At 35.7% G+C, this 24,891-nt stretch overlaps 1 protein-coding gene across 1 annotated transcript; it reads right to left on the minus strand.

Moving 5' to 3' along the window:
• Window positions 1-24,373, minus strand: LOC123529044 (ubiquitin carboxyl-terminal hydrolase 48-like). The gene is made up of 5 exons (XM_045309229.2): window positions 24,313-24,373; window positions 19,024-19,206; window positions 18,362-18,532; window positions 12,993-13,075; window positions 1-11,223 (listed from the first exon to the last, which is right to left on the minus strand). The coding sequence occupies exons 2-5, from the start codon at window positions 19,196-19,198 to the stop codon at window positions 8,125-8,127; spliced, it is 3,528 nt and encodes a 1,175-aa protein (XP_045165164.2). The 5' UTR covers window positions 19,199-19,206; window positions 24,313-24,373; the 3' UTR covers window positions 1-8,124.
• Between the last annotated feature and the right edge of the window lie 518 nt (window positions 24,374-24,891).

The raw sequence follows: 24,891 nt of genomic DNA on the forward strand, positions 1-24,891 counted from the left end.
GAATTTGCTGAGTGAAAACTTGTATTTAGTTTGACACAACATTAGAATGACAATAAGGAAATGACATCAGGCGACTGCCATATCAGATACGAAATTACAATTTTCTTTATTTTTTTAACATCCATATGTCCAAAATTATAGATCTGAGATTGGAGACCAGTCTCAAAACTCCTGCATCTGATTGGCTGTTTCTGAGCACAAAGTTGAAATTGACCAATCAGAAGTTTTGTATTCCGAGACTGATCTTCAAACTCAAGCTTTATAAACCTTGGACCCAGTCTTCTCCCTACAACATCAATATTTTTCCAAGGAACAACTTTAAATGCTGGAAGGGAAATGCAACACCTATACTTATTACCTGCTCGAAATTAGTACTCTCTAATTAACATGTTGATTCCTGCATTGGACCTGTTTGCTTACAGACCTCTTACAAAATGGAAATTATCTCAAACTTTAAAATTTAAATCAGTAATCCACATACCTCTTCTCAAAGTAACTATGCTTCTAACGCTAAATAAGAGCTGTCCGTAAGACAGCCAATGCTCAACTATTCAAATTGTTGTCCCATAAGCAGGAGTTTTACCTTAAATGTTAAAATGTCTATAGAGATTCAATCCAGTATCTGCATTAGTTTTGGAGATAGTAACTTACATGCAAAACATTAACCAGAAGTTTTTTTAGCTAAAAAGAGGACAGAATTTTGGTACTTGATGCTATCACCTAGTTTTATAACCCCAAACACATGTGAAGTTTCAAATCAATATCTGCATTAGTTTTGGAGATAGTAAGTTGCATGCAAAACTTCAACCAGGATTTTCTAAGTCCAAAAGGGGCATAATTTGCACACAATACATGTCAGACCTATGGGACCTGATCCTGTGAGGTTGGTTATTGACATAAAAAAGGAAAAAGTAAGTTTCAAAGCTATATGACTTTAAGTAATAGCTATATTTACTTGCATGCAAAACTTTAACCAGGATGTACTTGCATGCAAAATTTAACCAGGATTTTCGAAGTCCAAATGGAGGCATAACTTGCCCAAAATACATGTCAGAGTTATGGGACTTGACCCAGTGAGGTTGGTAATTGACCTAAAAAAAGGAAAAATAAGCTTCAAAGCTATATGCCTTTAAATGACAGCTATACAACACACTTGCAAGCAAAACTTTAACCAAGGTGTGACGCCGATACCAATACCAGGATGAGTACAATAGCTCAGACTATAATCTTTTCTTTGAATAGTCGAGCTAATAAATGAAATTACTTTTTTCTCAATTATGAATTAAATCAGCTTTTCTCAAAGATATTTATGTGGATGATTACTTTACAGCTCCCCATTAACATTTCCATGTAAAATAACATTAAAACTAGAGATGCTTTTCAGAAAAGTGCATGTCTCCCATAACTGCCTAATCATCTGAATAGTAGTATATGAGTCAACCATGCACTAAGACTTCAACTGCCTTATCAGACTTTGATTGCTTTGATTATAAAAAAAAACAAGTTTGAAGGGCCATAATTCCAAAGTGCCTGGGCCGATCTGGCTAGTTATCGAACTTGGTCGAGGACATATTGGCAAACACATTTTGTTCAAGTTTGGTGAAGATCGGATGAGAAATGTTCGACTTAGAATGCGGACAAGCATGTGACAGACATACACAGGAGTAAATCAATATGTCTCCCACACCACTGTGTGGTGGGAGACATAATAACTAGCTGTAGATGATATTTGAAGATATTTGAAAATGTGTACAACGTATGTAGATAAAAGCTTGCTGTTTTCAGCCCTTGTCGAGATAACTGAGAAAACTGGATATTTTGGCAAGTGTTAACATGGGAATTTTCACAATATTCAAATAAGATAGCTGCCATTTATGAACTGTATTAATTCTCCTGTTTTACACACTTGATTAGTAATAAAGATGGTTTCCTTTATTACAAAAAAGTTGCTCAGGACACTGCTGAACCTAAGATAAGGTTGACAAAAACTGAATCTACACAAACTTACATTGAACAATACGTATCTCCTTACTTCATTAAACGTCCATGAACCATCTGGTATCAAAAATAGCTGTGATAAATAACAAAACATACAAAAACAAATACAAGTTAAAAAAAACACACACTCATAAATTATATGTACATGAATTAGGACTGTCTAAAAACATATGCAGACTTTTTGCACCATCAAAAAAAACTTTCTTTATATGTGGAACAACCATTTTCCATGATTTTTACCAAAGTGTAAGAGATAAAATTTTCATATCGAAAAATGTGGCAGCCACCTTTTAAACTAAAACATTATGAGGCTTTAAGAAGACTGAATTCTCTTATGATATACACTAGAATTAATGTATGTACCAGTTCACAACACTTTCAGCAACCCTAACACTATTCTTGTATTTGTTTCAATTCTGCATAAATATACGGCAACAACAAACATATTTTCAAAAGAAAACATTTGCAATAATACAATAACAACAGCACTTCAACAGAAAAATGTAAGATTATAATTGAGCCGTGCCATGAGAAAACCAACATAGTGGGTTTGCGACCAGCATGGATCCAGACCAGCCTGCGCATCCACGCAGTCTGGTCAGGCTCCATGCTGTTCGCTTTTAAAGCCTATTGGAATTGGAGAAACTGTTAGCGAACAGCATGGAGCCTGACCAGACTGCGCGGATGCGCAGGCTGGTCTGGATCCATGCTGGTCGCAAACCCACTATGTTGGTTTTCTCATGGCACGGCTCATATAACACAATGTCATAAAGTTAAACACTTCTAAGAAAGTAATAAAGACAGGATAGCTGAATGCACATATGAAATTAAAGAACTATACACAAGATATCTCTGTAATATATGTTACCTTTCTTTCCTATCATAGCATGCAACTACTTCTTCAAATGAGAAAGCTGTAAACTGCTTTAAAGTAATCATGTGCACTACATGTACATGTATTATGAAATCATTAATATTCATAGCAGCCTATTTTTTATTGATTTCTTGGTCGAGTCAGTCCATAAAGTTTAACTGTTACAAATGTTAGAAAGTTGAAATCCATGAAAAAAAATCTCCAGAAAATTGCCATTTTTGCCCAAACCACAAAATTCAATGATTTCACAATCATGCTATTATTGCAAATCAGATAAAAAGTCAAAATTTAAGCTTAAATGGATCCAATTTTATAAAACTGAGTTAGGAGACCGGTTTTGAAACATTTAACATCTGACTACTCTTAAAGCAGCATGCCTCCAGATTTGGCTAAAAAATAATCTTTCTTTCAAAATTGAAGTTTGGTCATATTTTGAACATTAGAATATGATTTTTTGTTTCTAACATATTTTAAAAGTTCCAAATCAAGAAAAAACAAGAGCACCGCCTTGCGGGTGCTGATGCTCATCTGATTTTTTTTGTGTAATAGAAATATTGTCCTACCCATGATTTTCTAAGTCTAAAAAGGGCCATCATTCTTGCAAAAAGCAGGATGGAGTTATGTTGCTTGCTGTACAGGGTCAGCTTATGATGGTGAACAAGTGTTGCAAGTTTCAAAGCAATAGCTTTGATAGTTTAAGAGAAAAAGTTGACCTAAAGATAAAACTTAACCAAGAAATCTGATATTTTCTAAGTCCAAAAGGGGCCATAAATCTTGCAAAAAGCAGGACAGAGTTATGTTTCTTGCTGTACAGGGTCAACTTATGATGGTGAACAAGTGTTGCAAGTTTTAAAGCAATAGCTTTGATAGTTTTGGATAAAAGCTGACCTAAACATAAAACTTAACCAAGAAAACTGATTTTTTAAGTCCAAAAGGGGCAATAAATCTTGCAAAAAGGAAGATGGAGTTATGTTTCTTGATGTACAGGGTCTGCTTATGATGGTAAACAAGTATTCCAAGTTTCAAAGCAATAGCTTTGATAGTTTAGGAGAAAAGTTGACCTAAACATAAAACTTAACCAAGAAATCTGATATTTTCTAAGTACAAAAGGGGCCATAAATCTTGCAAAAAGCAAGATGGAGTTATGTTTCTTGCTATACAGGGTCAGCTTATGATGGTGAACAAGTATTCCAAGTTTCAAAGCAATAGCTTTGATAGTTTAGGAGAAAAGCTGACCTAAACATAAAACTTAACCAGGCAACGCCGACACCCACGCCGACAACCGCACAAGTGATGACAATAACTCATCATTTTTTTTCAAAAAATCAGATGAGCTAAAAAGATGACCGCGTCGGGAATCGAACCCCAGACCACCGCGGCAATAAAGACATTTTCCTGTTGTCGTAACCAATAGCGCTATAGCTGAAGTAGTGAATAACAACTTCAAAATATAGATATTTATAATGGAGACAGTTTACCTGGAGTAAAAGCATGACAAACGCTTTCGAATTTCATCGCAAAATGTAGTAAAAACAGCAAATTCTCATGTGTTTCCGTAACATAAAGTTTGTCAGTAATTAAGTTTTAAAGCCTTCAAAAGAAACATAGCATTTATTTCAAGATATCTCAAAAAAGATTTTTTGTTGTCGAATGATCTGGAGGCATTAAAGTGGCAAATGGCTAAGTTAAATTCTAAGACTGGTCTCCAAACTCACAAGTTTATATTACTCTAAACCTCCTTGACTGGTCTCCAAACAACTAAACTTCCTTGACTGGTCTCCAAACTCTGTTTTATTAATCTAAATTTCCTTGACTTATCTCCAAACTCAGTTTTATTACTCTTAAAACTCAATTTTATTACTCTAAATTTCCTTGACTGGTCTCCAAACTCAGTTTTATTACTCTAAATCCTGCTAGCTAATCATGATTAAAAATTTCAATAACAAACATTAAATGTTATATTGTTTGCTAGCCCACTGCAACAAAAAGAAATGAGCTGGATTTGTTGTACACAAAAAATCTTTAATAAGTATATAAATTATGCTCAAATAGTCAAATGCCCTGGAGGTTATCAGTGACCCTGACCCACTAGCATCTCTGTTCTACACTGTTTTGTTGGTTTGGCAATTTGTCAATATTATTTAGGTAATGTGATGCTTACTAAATTAATGCTTACTAAATTATACAATGTCAGTGTTTCTGACTTCCATACAATGACTGACTTCATCTCGACATATAACTAACAACTTATTCAGATGAATCAAAAGTGAAGAGCAATCAACTTCAGATGTACTGCCTTAAACTCTATCAAAATTTGTTTTCCTATTAAACAAAGAAGACTAAAACTGTCAAGTTATTACACAACAATATTGCTGTTTGTACATCAAATTTACCAGCACAGCATCAAACATCATAGCATCAACCTAACCTTAAAGCTAATACAACAAACCAGGAAAATATTTTGTTGATATTGTCAACAAAGAAGACAGTTACCTTTGATAAATTGTGTCAGAAATCAAAATAATGTATCTTAAAGGAATTTTTCCAACATCAAATAACCATCATCTAGACTGAAGAGATTTTATTCAATGCTAAAAGCATTGTTTCAGATATATTACAGTCGAGACTGTTTTAAGAGACCGACTTTGGGAAGCAGCGAAAAAGGTCACATATGACAGGGAGTCTCTTAAAACAGTCTCACTTAACAGGATGACGCTGGCTTCATATATTTTTCCGATTAAAGTACATTGTACATGAATATCGGATACTTATATATTGGCCTCCTTTAAGGTAGGAGTTGAAAATGATTAAATACTATTTCTTTTATTGCATATTGATAAAATATAAATTTCAAATAATTTGCATAATTTGTATGATGTTGATAAAACAAATTTAAGCCCATGATCTGGCAAGAAAATAAAGGGGAGCAGTAAAATATAAATGTTCCATTTGAACTATTTACACACTGAGTTTTATGATATTTATATTTTTGTGTACTAATTGTTCATTGACATTTATTCGATTACTGACTACATCTTTAATCTGTGTTTACTTCGTCGTTTCCTGTTAAATACAGCCACATTTTTTTTGTTTCACCAGGAATAAAGTTAATTTATGCACCGACTCCGAATTCTTCAGCGACTTTATACACTGGTTTTCCCTAATCCAGCAATTCATGTGCCTTAACACGCTGTTCTAATGTCAAAACAGTTCTTTTTATGTTTTTCATCAGTCATTTTTGTAAACAAGTAAGTTCTCATCTCAAACAACTTTACGCGGGATAAAGAACGGTAACTCTATCTTGTAAAATCTTGCAAGGGAACATCTCAAAGTCGCTGAAAACCGTCTAAATATCAATTTGAGAGCCTGATTTCACAGTCGCTTGTTTCGTAAGGCAGGGGGTTGCTTAATTCATACTCTTTTAATAGTAAATTGCGTCCAGAGCAGAAAATAGGGTCGCATATGACAGGGAGTCGCTAAATACAGGGGGTCGTTAAAGCAGTCTCGACTGTACTTCTTAACCTTTACCCTGCTTAATTTCTAAAATGGACTGGTCCATCATCCAATTTAGGCAGTACCACTTACTATCCAAAGGGGTGTTTACTAAAAATTGATGGACTGAAAAGCGAACAGTGCAGACCATGATCAGCCTGCACATGACCATGATCAGCCTGCATGGATGTGCAGGCTGATCTTGGTTTGCACTGGTCGCAAAGGCAGAATCACTTTCCTTTGCTCTTACTTCCTCATGACCCAGGTCTTGCCTTCTACCTACTCAGGTAACCAGACATGTTGACTGAGAGACCATCATAAAACATGTGACTATTTGAGCATATAAAAACTACACAAGTAGGCGTCAACATTCTGTCCAACACAATTCTCTACTTTCCTCTTTCTACCAAACTTGTATTTAATTTGATCATTTCTGTCAGCACTATAAACATCAAAGCACAACACTGACTCTCACAACAAAGATGTCTCTTGTACCACATAACTTATCAGAAACCGCTGACACTGAGAAAAAGACGTCACTAGTTTGTGAAACAAGAGTAAACAAGAGCTCCGCCAAGCGGGGCAATACACGCCAGAGGATGGGAGCAAAATTTAAAGAACTTGACTGTTGAAGCCCAAAGGACAGGAACAACAAAGTGAAGAATTTCCAAAAAAAAGTCTAAGTCAACAAAAAAAAAAAGGGTACAGGTATGTCAAAATACACCTAAAAATTGGAGGTACCGTCCATATTGTATCACAGAAAAGTGGTCTCAGTTTTTCCCTACGGCCAATAATTAAAGTTTCAAAATAAGCTATTTATTGTAACATTAAAGGGAAGTAATTCAAAACATTTTTATTGTAAGTGAACAAAAAAGGGATCTGCCAAATAAAAACAAGAGCACTGAAATGCAGAGCAATATACACAAAGCAGTCATATATGACCTTTGACCTCTAAGTGTGGCCTTGACCTTGAAGCAAGTCATCCGAAACATGCGCTCTGCACGACGTCTCGGTGTGGTGAACATTTGTGCCAAGTTTCTCTGAAATCCTTCGAGCAGTTCAAGAGTTACAGAGCGGACACGAAACAAACTTATATGACCTTTGATCCCCGAGTGTGACCTTGACCTTCAAGCAAGCCATCCACAACATGCGCTCTACACGTCTTCTTGGTGTGGTGAACATTTGTGTCAAGTTTCTTTGAAATCCTTCAAGGGGTTCAAGAGTTACACAGCGGACACGAAATTGCGAACGGACGGACAGGCAGACAGACGGACACCGGGGGTATAACATAATATTTTCCTTTGGGTGTATAAAAATACTACAATGGAATGCGGTGTATAAAATGCTACTAATTTTCAAGAGGCTTGCATTCTCAAAGTATACGGTATGAATGAGAATTTTTCAAATGGCTAAAGTGTTTTCCTAGTAATCCTACCACTGCATATAAAGTGAAAACAACGTCTACACTGAGCTTAACAATAATTCCTAGAAAATGTATCAGATTCTGTAGTTCTTAGAATCAGTTTTCGATGCTTCAAACAATGAAACAACCATTATTCTTATCAATATTCCGTTACAAAAATTACAATTTAAATTCATACGGAGTAAAATGACATATATGTAAAATGATTTGTTTTAAACACACTAGGATTTTACAGTAACTGTACAGCACACACATAAAACGCTACAGGAGAGGTCAAAATTCTGCCCTATACTTACAAACTTTTTTTCACTTATGGTATTTACATATAGACATCATATTAAGTGCTCAATAAGTTTGTTCCCTTAAATCCGGATTCCGGCATTCCTGATTCCTTAACAAATTCCTCAAGAAAGTTTGGTTCTTCCTGTGGCTCATCCGCAATCAGGTCGATCACTGAACCAGATGCAACTCTCAAATCACACAAACTGCGATCATTATCAGATAAAAGTCTCCCATCGATGTAAAGATTCTGATCAAATGGTGGCACAGAAAACAACCCCATGATCTTCAGCTTAAGGTCCTTCAGTGTCTGTTTTGACGATATAGTCACTTCCTTCTCTCCCCTGGCCTTCCTGTGTCTCTGACTTTTCCTCACAATCTTATTACCGTTGGTATTTTTCAGAGCTTTTTCCGGTGGTTCTGACACAGTACAATCACTTGCATTATGTCTCTTCCGACCAGATCCGCCATTCCATTTGTCGCTAAATTCTGGATCATCAAGGTTGGAATCACTGTTTTCATTTGAATTTTCAACATTTTTATCCATTTTTTGTTGCTTTCTTATATAGATAATTCCTTTTTCATACTCAAACAGCTCGCTTTCTTCAAAGCTTAACCGTTTTGAAAGACAGTCATCGCATACATTAGGGAGCGTGACAATTTCTCTCTTACTGTTCTCATTATACATTACGATTATTATTTCATTATCAAAACTGAACAGGTTCTGTATCTGTCTCCATTCGTCAGCAGTGATATACGTAATTTTATCATCAGATTTGAGAGGACCATGCTCAGCAGGTGGAAACAGAAAACCATTATGCTCACAGATTAGTATGTCATTGAAGACTTTAGTCACAGGATCATGTTTGAGTGGATCTCTCACAAACTGTCTCCACATGTTTACAAATTCCGTGCTTAGAACATATGTACCATTGGTAGGATTTATCGAAGTTGGTCTTTTCCTATCATGAAACAAATCAAGTAAAGCAGCTTTCTGGCTAGCAGCTAGCTGTCTATTTCTTTCTTTAGATTTGTTTTCTGCCTCAATACTGGCTGTGCATTTCTCACAAGATGGGCTGTTTATATCAAACTCTGCACAATTTGGAAAGTAATGTTTCAGTCTCACCCACACACTTTCTGGTACCACTTTACGACATGATACATCTGGATCTAGACCACCATGTTCCTCACACAACAAGTCTTCATTGAACTGCAGAGAATCTTCATTATCATCATCATCTGCTGCATTGTCAATACTTTTCTTTCTATTTTTTATATCTTTTACTTCAGAACTTCTATCAATATTTGGTTCACTTTTGACTTTTCTTGCATCGATACCAATCTCATTTGATTCGTCACTTTTACCACCAAGATTAGAATCAGAGGAACCTTTTCCCACAGTATTTTCAGTCATTAACAAATCTTCGTTATTTTCAAATTCACCATTTTCATGGTTGGTATCATAAGTAAGTCCAGTAACTTCATCATTTTCTCCTACTTTCCCTTCATTGTCTGTCAGCAGTTCAACAGCCAACCTTCTCCAGCTTCTGAACGAACCTTTCCCCACCCAGAAACATTTTTCTTCAGCAAAATTTACTTTCATCTTCCCTGATATAAATTTGTCATCTTCAACAATAAGCTGTTTAGTTCTTATCAGATTGCACTTCTTCTGAATGCACTTAACACACAATGATTCATTGCCTCTCAACCTCAACTCGCCTCCATAAATACTGAAAAGTTGGTCTGCCCCTTTCTCTGACACACACTTCATTTTCAGTGACTGGTCAGGACAAAGCTTTCCATGACTGCACATAAAAGGGGACAGCTTAATTGCAGGGGCAGTGGCTGGATCATTTAACCACTTTGACAACCAGCTCATAGGGATCCATTCAAACCCGTTACCATCTTCTTTGCTGTAACACAAGTCTTGATATATTGCTTTGACAGTCTCTTGCTTCTCCTGGCCTTTTGCAATATTTTCTTCTTTCATTAAGTTCATTTCATTTACCCACTGTTCAAAGTTTTCATTATCCTTTTCCACAAACTTTACAACATAATTCGGAATAAGCTTTTTAGTATCCCCATGTACTGCATTTGTACTTGAGTTTTGGTTAGCACTTCTTTCATTATCATCAACTGAGACAGAATCAATCAGTTCTCTCTGAACATCTTTCAATGTGTCTCCTGACTTCATAGTTGAGGATTCAGCTATTTCTGACTTACAAATTGCATTTTCGCTAACTGAAGAAGAAATGTTATTGCAACATATTTCTTTCTTCGTATGAATGGTTATATTGTTTTCAGACTTTGATGTTTCTGTGTTACATGCGCTGTGTTCTACACTATTATTACCAGAAGGGGGGCGTCTAGTATATACCAACATGTAAGCATTCTTGGAAGAGTGATGTCCCTTTGGTGTCCGTGCTGCTTTTTGTTTCTTTCCATCCAAGTCTTCTTCGCTGCCTAACTGTAGATTCTTTCCTTTAATTTTCTCAATTTCTTCATCATTAAACTTGAACCAATTCTGACTATCTTTCCCTTTTATATGCGCCACATAATGGCCACTATATGCAGATGGGCCTCGATGTATCAACACTGCATTAAGATCATATATTGCACTTTCATTGCCGGGTAAATTTTCAGTCATATCTAGCACATCTGGAAACTGTATACAACTATTTAACTTCTTTTTGGATCCTGTTTTAACATCAAAGACAAACCGTAACAATTGAAGGTTCAAGACTGGCGGCAAGCTTTTCAATTCAATCGCTCTTGTAGCGTCTTGTTTCCCATTACAATTACTGCACATGTATTTATTATCTCCCTCAAGTTTCTCTACTTCCAGAAAACCTTTCAATGATTCAGCTAGCGTTTTGTGCCCTTGGATATTGAGATCTAACTCGTAGAATTCGGACATTCGTTCTGATGTATTGTTGCAGTTACTACATCTAGTGACGTAAGCATACTTTCCACAGAATTGGTCCTTGATGACATTTGTTGCGTTACCTTGGAGAATGTTCTCCTCCAAGACAGATAGGAAAAGTTTAGAGAATTCTTGGGCATCTTGCTGAAGACCGGCATCAAGGCCAAGATGTTTGATAAATTCACTTGGGTCAATGTAACGCCTCTTTGACAGCTCCAGTAAGCCAAATATCACCTGGAATTCAGATCATATATTTGTCTATTTTAGTTTAAGATTGAAATATCTTTCACCAAGGAACATAAGATGTGATATTTCCATAAATGGCATATCTACGACTGAAACAGTAAGATCTAGTGATCGAAGGTGAAAGATTTGTTTGCATTATTTGATAAATATTTTTTCAATGTTTAATTTCCACAGATATGTTTCACTCTCTTTAAATACCGGTATTTAAATTCACAGAAAACCATGTAATAAAGTGTCATTTATGTATATAGCACTACAAAGGAAGACTTGTACAGAAAACAAGGAGCTGTGTTCAAATAACGCTTGATGCCCCCGGTGGCATCCTTGTCGATACAAAGCAACCTAAGTCCAAAACAAGGTCAAGGTCAAACTGAGGTCAGGTGATGTTTGAAGATGAGGAATGGTCACAGCTTACATCTGTATTAGTATCAATTCATTCTTGTAAGCGGTGTTGATGCTAGACTAAACAGTCCCATTTGGTGAACCAAGAGATGGCCCATATAAAGCAACCTAAGTCCAAAATGAGGTCAAGGTCAAACTGAGGTCAGGTGATGTTTGAAGAGGAATGGTCACAGGTTACATCTGTATTAGTATCAATTCGTTGTTGTAAGCGGTATTGATGCTAGACGAAACGGTCCCATTTGGTTAACCTTGTACGGACAAACGAACGAACGGACAGACAGGACACTCTACTGATGCGGGAGGCATAAAAATGCCTGCAGAGAAGGCTTAATTCTAATCAAGCTACACTTCTGCACATTTTATAAACATCAAGACTTTCAATCAAATTTCATAAAGAACCAAAAAACACTTTTGTCATGCCATGGCTTTTATATATTTCTACTACGATATTTATTGGCACAACCTTCCAAAAGCTGTGATGTAAATTCTGCCCGGTTCGATATAGTGTAAGTAAAATGTTGTGATCATCTGTTAGTGACAATGTAGTGTCACCGATACTGGATGACATCTTATAGAAGAACGCATATTACTGTGAACAGGTGAACACATCGTTTGGGATATTGTCTTTATTGATCTCCGGCTGCATTTAAAGTGAAAAAAAAAAAAAAGGATGGAACAAAAATATCTTTGGTACTACGATTTAAAATACACGTTTACATTGCTTACAGGCATGTAAAAACTATTTTAAAAAGAGAGTAGATCTACTGTTTTACATACAATTATTAATCACATTTCATTACAATTTTAAATACATTTTTGTATTAAACATTGAAGGGTGCCATTAAACTACTTATGTAGTCAAACCTCAGGTTAGTGATATATACCATGTATACTGTAAGCGTACACAATTTAATTTAAGCCACAAGAAAAGATACTCAATTGTTTGTGCAAGATTGGTGAAATACCCAAATGGTTTTAGCAAATACCCAATTACTTCTGAAAAGGCTGGGTAATGATATCATTTTTACCCAGTTCAGATTCCCCAATACCCAATTCAGACAAAAAGTGATGGGTAAATACCTAATTGCACCAAAAGCTTATCTCGAGCTCTGGCTACTTGACAACTGACCTTCAAGTGTGACCCTGACCTTGGACCTAGTGACCAAGTTTTGCGCTCTACGTCATCCTGATGAGATTAACAACTGATGCTAATTTTATGAAAATCTTCCCAGCAGTTAAGATATGCAGGAGACACAATTGACGGTCAAACATATGGACACGAGCAACTACAATATAGCTCCCATGTACTTTTTATCTGGGACTACAACAACAAAGTACAGATACAGATGTCTAACCTGAAGATGACCACACACAGAGGTAGGTTTCCAATCATCTAATGCATTACTACTAGTCCATAATTCCCTCCACTGGTATATACCTTAAATAAAAAATATACGCTACATCAAGTATCATATCACTAACAATATAACAACCTACTTAAAACAACACAAACGTCCATCCTTCTCACTGAATTGTGCAAACTTTTAAAGTTACATAAAACAGGCTTTTTTTCAAACTGTCTCACTGGGCGGAATATCGGCCCCATTCCCAATGCCAAATATACTCCAAGCATAATTCCCAATCCAAAGAAAAACAAGAGGGTCATGATGACCCTGGATCACTCACCTGAGTAATATGAGCTACATGTTTCAAATGTCAAACTGATGCTAAAATATTAAGAAAGTAGGTCAGTAGGTCACATTCATGGTAACTGAAAGTCAGTTTTAAGATTGATGTGCAAAACTGTAGATGTCATCCAAATTTCAAGGCTGTCTCTTAAAAAACAAAAGTAGAACAGTAGGTCAAGGTCAAAGTCAAGTGACCCCTAATTACTTAGGGTAATCAGGTAATTATAATTAAACAGTGCAGGAAATATGATAAGATAATTTTTGAAGTATTTTTTTATATATAACTCATACAATAAGTGACCCCCGGGGCAGGGCCTCTTTTTACTCAAGGGGCATAATTTGAACAATCTTGTTAGAAAACCACTAAGCAACGCTAAATACCAAATATCAAAGGCCTAGGCCTTAAACTTTTAGACAAGAAGATTTTTAAAGGTTTGTTTTCCTATATAAGTCTGTGTAAAACTTGGGACCCCCAGGACAGGGCCTCTTTTCACCCCAGGGGCATAGTTTGAATAATTTTAGTAGAGAACCACTAGGCAATGCTACATACCAAATATCAAAGGCCTAGGCCTTGAACTATCAGACAAGAAGATTTTTATAGTTCTTTCCTATACATAAGTCTATGTAAAACTTGGGACCCCCAGGGCAGGGCCTCTTTTCACCCCAGGGGCATAATTCAAACAATTTTGGTAGAGGACCACTAGGCAATGCAACATACCAAATATCAAAAGCCTAGGTTTTGTGGTTTCAGACAAGAAGATTTTTAAAGTTTTTTCCTATATAAGTCTATGTAAAACTTGGGACCCCCGGGGCAGGGCCTCTTTTCACCCCAGGGGCATAATTTGAACAACCTTTATAGAGGACCATTAGATGATGCCACATGTTAAATATTGAGGCTCTATGTCTTTTGGTTTTGGACAAGAAGATTTTTTAAGTTTTTCCTTTCGGTTGCCATGGCAACCAGAGTTCTGTGTGGAATTCAATTCTTTGAACAATTTGAAAGGGGGCCACCCAAGGATCATTCCTGTATAGTTTGGTGTAATTCTTCACAGTGGTTTTGAAGAAGAAGATTTTTTTAGAAATTGTTGATGGATGGACAACAGATATTGAGCGGTCACAAAAGTTCACCATGCGCCTTTGGCTCAGGTGAGCTAAAAATCCCAAATGAAAACAATTTTTAATTATTCAAAGCAACTATTTTTGATTATTCAAAGAAATTTCTTGCATAGTAAGTTTTGTCCGCTAATGAAATCATATAAAATGTTGGAAAAACCAACTTGTTTCTATTTTCATGACTGTATGCACCTCGGCAAAAGTTAAATATATGATTCTACCAGAAAATTTCATGTTATTTAAGTAAAAACCTCTCAAAACATATAAATACATTAATATTTATTGAATATAGTACCAAAATCGTGTTGACAGATAGTTTTTACACCATTAAAATCAATTGACATATATTTTCGCGACCCAATTTTTCACTCAAACACAGACACACACTATGTTTTGGAAAATGCAGTTGTTATTGTGGTGTAAATTACTGAGTGTAAACAGAAGTCTGAACATGACAAATGAACAATTATTCCTTTTTGCAAAGTCTGTCTACAATCAGCAACTTAGAAAACTAGAAGATGCTTTTGTAAAAAAGCGCATGTCTCCCCCACTGCATAGTCGTATATGCAAGAAGTCAATAGGGGAGAAGAGCGAAAGTCAAAGAGACACTGATGGTTGGCTGCAATAGGGATCACATATTTGGCATGTCCAATCATCCCACTAAGTTTCAACATTCTGGGCCTAGTGGTTCTCAAGTTATGAATTGGATATGGTTTTCCATGTTCGGGCTGCTGTGACCTTGACCTTTGATCAAGTGACACCAAAATCATTTGGGGTCATTTACTCTGCATGTCAAATTATCCTATAAAGTTTCAACATTCTGGGTCAAGTGGTTCTCAAAGTTCTTGATTGGAAAGAGTTTTCTATGTTCAGTCCCCTGTGACCTTGACCTTTGATGAAGTGACCCCAAAAACAATAGGGATCACCTACTCTGTTATTCCTATCTCCCTATGATGTTCGAAGGTTCTGGGTCAAATGGTTCTGAAGTTATAAACTGGAAATGGATTTCCATTTTCTGTCCACTGCAACCTTGACCTTTAACGGAGTGACACCAAAATCAATAGGGGTCACCTACTCTGCATGATCAATCATCCTATGAAGTTTCAACATTCTGGGTCAAGTGGTTCTCCAGTTACTGACGGGAAATGGTTTTCCTTGTTCGGGCCCCTGTGACCTTGACCTTTAATGCAGTGACCCCAAAATTAATAGGGGTCATCTACTCTGCATGTCCAATCATCCTATGAAGTTTCAACATTCTGGGTCAAATGGTTCTCAAGTTACTGACCGGAAATGGTTTTCCATGTTCAGACCCCTGTGACCTTGAACTTTAAATGAGTGACCCCAAAATCAATAGGGGTCATCTACTCTGCATGTCCAATCATCCTATGAAGTTTCAACATTCTTGGTCAAGTGGCTCTCAAGTTATTGATCGGAAATGGTTTTTCATGTTCAGGCCCCTGTGACCATGACCTTTAATAGAGTGATCCCAAAAAACATGGGGTCATCTACTCTGCATGATCAATCATCCTTTGAAGTTTTAACATTCTGGGTCATGTGGTCCTCAAGTTACTGACTGGAAATGGTTTTCCTTGTTCGGGCCCCCGTGACCTTTAACGCAGTGACCCCAAAATCAATAGGGGTAATCTACTCTGCATGACCAATCATCCTATGAAGTTTCAACATTCTGGGTCAAGTGGTTCTCAAGTTATTGATCGGAAATGGTTTTTCATGTTCAGGCCCCTGTGACCTTGACCTTTGATGGAGTGCCCCCAAAAACAAAAGGGGTCGCCTACTCCATAAGTCCTGTCACCCTATGAAGTTTGAAGGTTCTAGGTCAAAGGGTTCTCCAGTTATTGACCGGAAATGAAGTGTGACGTACGGACAGACAGGGCAAAAACAATATGCCTCCCCCAGAGGGGAGACATAAAAATTCCTGAAAAATAAATTCTCTTAATTTCACTAAGGGACACTTCAAATTTGAAATTCATTTGACTGCCTACCATTAAACTTGAACATAAAGTTTTAAACTAATATAATTAAATGTTTACTTGATTTATCAATACTTTTTCCCAGTTTTGAAAATATACCATGTAAAAAATTCCCAATTTGACCAGAGGCCTTTTCCCCAAAAACACTAGAACAAGAGGGTCATAATGACCCTAAATCGCTCACCTTAGTAATATGAGCCACATGTTTCATATGGCAAACTGATGCTATAATATTAAGAAAGTAGGTCACATTTATGGTCATTGAAAGTCAGTTTTAAGATCTGTATGCAAAACTGTACATGTCATCCAAATTTCAAGGCTGTATCTCAAAAAACAAAGAAAGTAGGTCAGTAGGTCAAGGTTACAGTAAGGTGACACTTTACCACTTGGGTACAACAGGTAAATATAATTAAACAGTCTAGGAAATATGATCTGATAATTTTTGAAGTATTTTTTCCTTTATAACTCATATAAAAAGTGACCACCAGGGTGGGGCCTCTTTTCACCCCAGGGGCATAATTTGAATAATCCTGTTAGAGGTCCACTAGGCAATGATACATACCAAACATCAAAGGCCTAGGCCTTGAACTTTCAGACAAGAAGATTTTTCATTTTTTTCCCTACATAAGTCTATGTTAAACTTGGGACCCCAAGGGCAGGGCCTTTTTTCACCAAATAGGGATAATTTGAACAATTTTGGTAAAGGACCACAAGGCTATGCAACAAACCAAATATCAAAAGCCTAGGCCTTGCAGTTTCAGATAAGAAGATTTTTGAAGTTTTCTCCTATAGAAGTCTATGTAAAACTTGGGACCTATGTGGGGGCTATTTTCATCCCAGGGGCACAATTTGAACAATTTTCACAGAGGACCACAAGGCAATGCTACGTACAAAATATCAAAGGTCTAGGTCTTGTAGTTTCAGGCAAGAAGATTTTTAAACTTTTTCCCTATATAAGTCTATGTGAAACTTGAGCCCCCCCCCCCCCCCCCCCCGACCCCCCGTTGCAGGGCCTCTTTTCACCCAAGGGCAAGAATTTGAACAATTTTGGTAGAGGACCACAAGGCAATGCTACATACCAAATATCAAAGGTCTAGGTCTTGTGGTTTTAGACAAGAAGACTTTTTTTTAAATTTTCCTAGATGTAAGTCTATGTAAAACCTGTGAGTGATCCCCAGGGCGGGGCCTCTTTTCAACCCAGGGGCACAATTTGTATAATCTTGGTTTGGACAAGAAGATTTTTAAAGTCTTTCCTTTTGGTTGCCATGGCAACCAGAGTTCTGCACGGAATTAAATTCTTTGAAAAATTATGAAAGGGGACCACCCAAGGATCATTCCTGTGAAGTTTGGTGAAATTCTGCCCAGTGGTTTTCAAGAAGATTTTTTTTAGAAAATGTTGATGGACACATGACGCACGACGCACACTGAGCAGTCACAAAAGCTCACCATGAGCCTTTGGCTCAAGTGAGCTAAAAAGCCCTTTAAAACAAGCTACAAATGTATCCTAAGCCAATTTTGGACAATGTTATTATTTAAAGGGAATTAAACAAGAGCTGCCAGAGGTGACAGCACTCTTGACTATTTGTACGCTTGATATTGAAGTAGGACATATCTGAGGAAACTAGAGCTATCACTGGAGTGATCAAAGACTGCTTATACTGATGATGATGTTAGGTTTGAGTCAAATCTGTTTAGTAATAGATTAGATTGAATGAAAGTGCATCAAAACATAAATCAGAATTTCTAGGAAAAAAGGGACATAATTCATGTTATATTTCTAACAGAGTAATGCACCTTGTGTCATATAATATGGGTGACAACGTGGAACAAGTATTTTACATCTAAATAAAATCAATTCATTGAGAATGTTGATAGATAAGGTTACAAATGTATATTACAGACAAATGCTATATCTGCGAGTGTCAATTGATTTACCTTTTCTCACAGTTTCATTGTGAAACCATAACTGAAGGAAAGTATTCACATAACATGTGGCCCCTAGATTTTTCAGTCCAACAAACATTCCAGCTTTCCGCCTCTCTTCAACTGGATCTTGTACATCATGCCAGCTGCTTTCTTCTATCTTTCCAAACCATACCTTCTCGCCTAGTCAAACAAAATAAAATCAACATATTTTAATTTTTACAAACTTAAACCAATATGGACATTATGATAAGCCAAGCCCAAGAAAATGTTCTCCTACATGAACAAACCTATTGAATTTCCAGGGATCTGGTCAGTTTTAGGATTATTTTAAATGTATTTTCAACAGGATTATATTTCTAAGTCTGTCAATACCATTTCTAGTTTTATCCCTTATTTCTATTTTTACTCTAAATACTATTTAATGAAATCCTAGGCTAAACATGGTCTAATTTTCCTTTCCAATTACTTTTCAGTGTGGCCCTGACCAAGCCACTTCTCTCACTGACAACATTCACCTTCTTAATGCTGCTCTTTTCTTTATTGACATTTCAAACTTCTTTACTGACATGTCAAACTAAAGTGCTTCCAGTTGTACTGATTTTATATAAAGTGCTTCCAGTCATACAGATTTTATACAGACTGGTTTAAGAACTGGTGCAGTTTATACTAACCAATACAGTTCACACAGTAAGGATTGCCTTTGCACTGGCGTTTACATGCTCCAAGCTTGCAGGTAGGTAGATTGAGTCGGTATGCAGACCTCACATTGGCAAGGCTCACATCCTCAGGATCTGTTGTTTCTGCCCACTGCCAACATTGTTTATCTAAGGTTGGTTTTGGAGGCATTTTGTCTCCTGTAAAAAGACATAATAAAGATATTATCCAATTTATAATTCATCTGGTTAAAGAATTATACATGTACAGTGTAAGAATCAATCTCCCATAGTCCTACACCTTAGATCACTCAGACACAGAAGAATTTTAAAGAGTAACATTACAAACATAAGCCACGTATAGCTTCTGACCGATAAAATGGCGATATAGAAATAAATATTGAATTTAAGTCCTTGCTAATATTCCCAAGTGGTTCATGATTCTAGGACAAATGAACATGTACTTTTCGAGATATAGAAGACACAAACCTATTTGGCCTAAATTACACCTTCAAGCATAATTTTACTTAATTCCAATGCGTGACTCTAGTTACCTCCCCTGAAGATTCGTCCACAGTCACAACTATTTAAAATCAGCGTAATTAAGGTAATACGGTCTTTTAGATATGACTGCAAGCATAATGATGATTTAATGGTGAAAAGAAAACTATTTCTGAATATCAAATTTATTTTTGTGCTTGTTCTTGTGTAATACGCAAAATGTCATTGCAATTCCTGAAGAAAGTCAAACACCGACCTATACTATCGTTTTGTTTTTTTCCATTGGTGACGTCATGTACGTCACTGTTGGCGCATTCCATTCGCCGTCATGTACTAGTTAAGGATAGCAGATAATGGGTATTACAGGTAACACACCGTCTTGGGCTAATTCTAAGTGTATAAGCACATCATAACTTGTATTTTACAAGAATCTAACATCAAATTACAACATTTGAAAGCAAAACACGTTTGAGAGATCTCTATTTTCATCTATTCTCATGTGCTTGTCCTTTAATGAACACCTGGGATAAAGTTTTGTGGACAAATTGAGCACGACTTTACACCGTGCTATTATGTTCATGCATACATTTGTATATTTAATAATAATAGCTGTTTTTGTTTAGGTTTTATGCATAACATGCTGATTAACGTTTTAGTTAACGAGATAAATGTATTACCTACAGCCAATTTTTTTTGTTTCTTATACCCAGGAGCTTACAATTTATGTTCCTATGTGAATCATAAAGATTACACCTGTTGTCAGATGTGGTTGAGTTGGACGTTATATCAGACTGAAATGAGTGATAATTACGTCACAGGTTGGAATAATTTTTACCGAGTTAAGGGCCATAACCCGGGTCTGGCTGAGTGCACCCAGGTGCTTAACTCCACATGCTGATTTACAATCATATGAGGTTTGATGACTCTAGTCTAGGTCAAACAATTTTGTGATATTCACCACACTATTTTGGTGGTATCAAGTCAACTCGTCCCCCAGTCAAGTTGTCCCCGATTTGGTCATTTCGTCCCCCAAAATTGGTCATTTCGTCCCCCATATCAAAAAATTTGGTCAACTCGTCCCCATTTTGTTCAACTCATCCCCCTTTTGGTCAATTCGTCCCCCTTTTGGTAATTTTGTCTCCATTAATATTTTAGGCATTTTTTCTTTCTTATGATATTTTTGACTTTGAAAACTTGTATTTAAAATCATCGTGAGTTTTGAAGGAGTTATATTGGAAATAGTTAACTTTAAATAATTAGGTTTTATAAAATAATAATAAAAAATATACTGTAAATATAAGACAATTAACTGAAATAAAAGATAAAAAAATTTAATGTCCTTAGTATTAAAAATATAATATAATAGAAGATCTAATAAACTTTTTAAAAATCATAGTAAGAAAAGAGAGAGCAATAAATCCTTACCCCTGGTCATAATAAAAGAAAGTTTTAATTAGAAATACAATAAAGAATAATTAAACAATTAATATCTGTCACATATGTTTTACTAAATATAAACAACATGCTTTATATTCATTTTTGTCATTAAAATAAAAAAAGAAATACTTCAAAAGTAGGGAGACAGTGGTTTCTAAAAAAAAAAGTAGAATGAGCATATACCTGCATACGAAAGGTGTTAAAGGTTATTAATAATTAATCTAATAATCACATTAAAAGGTGTTGATTGGGCTGATTGGAAGGTGTTAATGGTATTTAATTGCATGAAAAGTTGTTGACTGACCAAATGAAATGTGTGAAAATTTTCCACAAGTAGAATTAAATGTGTTAGTAGTTGATTGGAGTGAGGAAATTATTTGTTATAAAAAGAGTTTAATCTTAGTCAAGAGTTTGAAAATAAGCAGCATCAAATACGGACATTTAAACAGCAATCATGTTGTCCAATAAAGCAGACTTACAAAAACAAATAGAATAAAAAAACAGAAAATCCTCCTTGTTAAATCGATCACTTTTAAAGCAAAACGTTATTAAAACAAACGAAAACTTAGAGTCAGTGTACCCGGTTTCGCACTGTACACGGTTTCGCACACCCAGCAAATTCATGTGCTTTGTGAGAATAAAGCAGAAAATTCAACAATTCTTTGTTTTTATTTCACAAAATTGAGTTATTCCCTACATAAATTGACACAAGGGGTCCATCCCCGCTTGAGCCTCATTCTGGTAAGTGCAGACGAAAACAATAACAATACTAATGGAGGCCATAGGTCAGCTGAAAAATATTAAATTTTATGAAAATAATGACTAAGCAAACAACAACAAGATGTAAATTAAATTGAAAAATCACTTTTCCTTCATACATGTAGGTATTTACCTATTACTTTACCGAAATGAAAAAGCAGAAAATTCAAACATAAATATAAAATATAAGGACCAAAATGGAAATAAGAGTTTATTTTAACTCTTTTTTGTGTTATCCTTAACATATAATGTTGATTGACATGGCTATATTAATTCACACATGTTTGTTTATTGTTTGATTGTATGTTTTAATTATAAGTCGCCATGTAAATTGTACATTTTATGTTGAAATAAATCTATCTATCTATCTAAAATATTTCAACATATATTGAAGTTCTCCCAACCTGCAAAATGACTTCAACTTGATTGTTTGCTTTACGTTTTTATTAAAACAGAGAACTTAATCGAATGACAAGACTTGTTGGGGTCTTTTGTGATTCAGCAGCTTCTATTGTTTATTTTTGTTTCATGTATTCAGCTGTTTTAGCCTTTTCTGCTTTAAGAAGTAAAAACAGGGTTTGGTCCCTATATTTCACTTTCATAACTGCTTTTTAATTTCACTTTCAGATGTTTTATTGGAAAATACATGTTTAAATTAAATATTGAAATTTTTCTTTTGGGTAAATGTAGGGGTGGGTATTGCCACGAAAATTGGTATTGCGATATATTGCAATATTGTATGTGGATATTGCAATATACTGCGGTATATTGTACCAGTTATTTAATGAACAAAAACATGACGAATCATACTGTTTTTTTTTTCAAATTTATTCAATTAAAAATTAGTAAAATGACATTTTAACCCAAAATACTGCCATACAGATGATTTTGCCTTTTTATTTTCAACAGTCTCGAAGTCAGACATGTTGCTATGAAGCCGATTACCGGATATTCAAAAGCGAAAGTAGACTGCGTCAAAATATTATTTAGTTTATTGTGCGGCACTACATTCGGTTTATGGATACAATCATATAACACAGGTTGCTCAATTCACCGATTATAAACGAGGAAAGTGGTATAGCTGTAAGTATGAATAATAAATTCTAGTTGATAGAAAAATTGCTAATGAGTCGCTGACAAATACGAAATTATATTTATCTAAATTTTCTTATTGGTTTTATTATGTGGAACTGGGTCCGTAAAAAACCTGTAAACCAGTCTGCTACCTGCACCGGAAATAAAAGGAGAAACATGAAAACAAAGTTGAATCGTGCTGGCAAGAAAAGGATTTTTTGTGAATCTTCTTGGTTTACGTAAGTGTTACTTAGTGTTATAAAATAACCGGTATTCGAAAATCATATCTCAATATCGTATCGTCGGAAAAAACATCGCAATAACCGGTCTACCGCAGTATATCGCCCACCCCTAGGTAAATGCATTACTATCACTGAATTCTATAAATAGCATGGTGTGCGAAACCGATTACAGTTAAATGCAAAAACTGGTCAAAATATGCAAAGAAGTATAAAATACTCAGAATGGCAACTGGCTGTAATCGTGCGTGAGCTCGTGTCAAAGCGTGATTCGGCGTTATCTTACTAAAAACAAACATCAGCGAGCATGGAGTTACAATTTGTACCTTTAAAACTACATTTAAAATACATGTTAGCTTCTAAAACAAAATTAGTTTAATGTGAAATGGTCTTAAGACACGAAGTACACGTTTTTTTTGGCCATAGAAAGAAGCGTGGTCATACAGTGATAATTATTTTACCGATGAATAATTGCTTTCGCATACAAAATGGCGCGTGGAGAAAGCACCACTTCCGGTAAACGAGATCTCGTTTTTTGTCACGTGAGGTTGGCGAGATTTGCTCTATATGCCTTTCAAGTTGCCAATCTATTTATTTTTATAGCTCTTTGAAATATGTTATCCGAATCAAGTTCACCAAGAGGTATGACGTCACTGAAGTGGGAAAGGAAAGTAAGCGTGTTTTAAACCAAAATAAGTGTATTTATTAAAACATGTAGAGGTAAATTCAAATTTAATCATTTTTGGCTAAATAGGAAAGTATTCTTAGGAAATGTGTGCAAAACCGGGTACACTGACTCTATGTATATTTTTAGCATAAATATACTTAAACCGATTTAATTTATTATACTTTGATTTTTTTTCAAAATACCTTTTAAAAAGGGGGCCGAACAAGGGGGGACGAACTGACCAATTTGAAATCGCAGAGGAGGACGAAATGACCAATTCGGGGACGAGTTGACTGACGAGTTGACTGTAAATCATTTTGGTTGAGTGACAGAAATCTTAGTTAGCGCCCCAACTGTTTTGGAAACATTGTTCTGCAAAAATCTTTTTACCACAAAGAGTTCCAGAAAAGTTTTGTTCAAATTTCTTTGCGATGTCAACGAGTTGTAAACACTTTGCAAAACATTGATATCCAAATGGTCTTCAGGTCAGCGCGAATTTCAAGTCAAGATTAGATTCTACATCTGACCCTAGAAATGTATATTTTACTTCAGTTGTTGAAATTTAAAAAAAATCAGGCATGTTCGTTTAATCTTCATTCGATTGCTCTGAAAGAAACAAGCATGTAATACCTGCAATCAAACTTCAACTGCTTTTCTCATAAATTTCTTCCATCTTGTTTTTGCATTTTACGGTCAGTAGACAATATGCGGTCCCCTGTATAGGTTACATACCACTATATTTCCATGACTATTTAAATGTCTTAATCTACATTTTCTCGAAGAACAGTGAAGTGTAACCATAAAGTGTTGATAAAAATTGAAATAAAACTGTTGTTGTGTTTAACGCAATAAAATTATTTTAGATACAGACCATATAGGCCTGACCAGAGTACTGTACCAGCATAAATATTTTCTATTGTTCTGCCGAAATAAGCTTTACCGATTATGACTGGGGGCGCATATTGGTCTTACTGGCAACTACAGTATCCGATACATAGAGAATAACAGGCTATTGTCTTTTGATATCAATGTTATCAGGTCGAGGCTGATATGGAATGGAAGGGGTGAGGGAACAACAACTTTTTCTCTAATTGACCCATTTCCTTAAAGTTTGTAATTTAGCCAAAACAGTATTTTTGTAGACTGGTGTCAATGTTTAACCTCTCCAACTGATTGTCAAGTACGTATCAGTTTACAACCAGACTAACT

This window comes from Mercenaria mercenaria, chromosome 13 (assembly GCF_021730395.1).
Source record: "Mercenaria mercenaria strain notata chromosome 13, MADL_Memer_1, whole genome shotgun sequence".
Taxonomy (NCBI): Eukaryota; Metazoa; Mollusca; class Bivalvia; order Venerida; family Veneridae; genus Mercenaria; species Mercenaria mercenaria.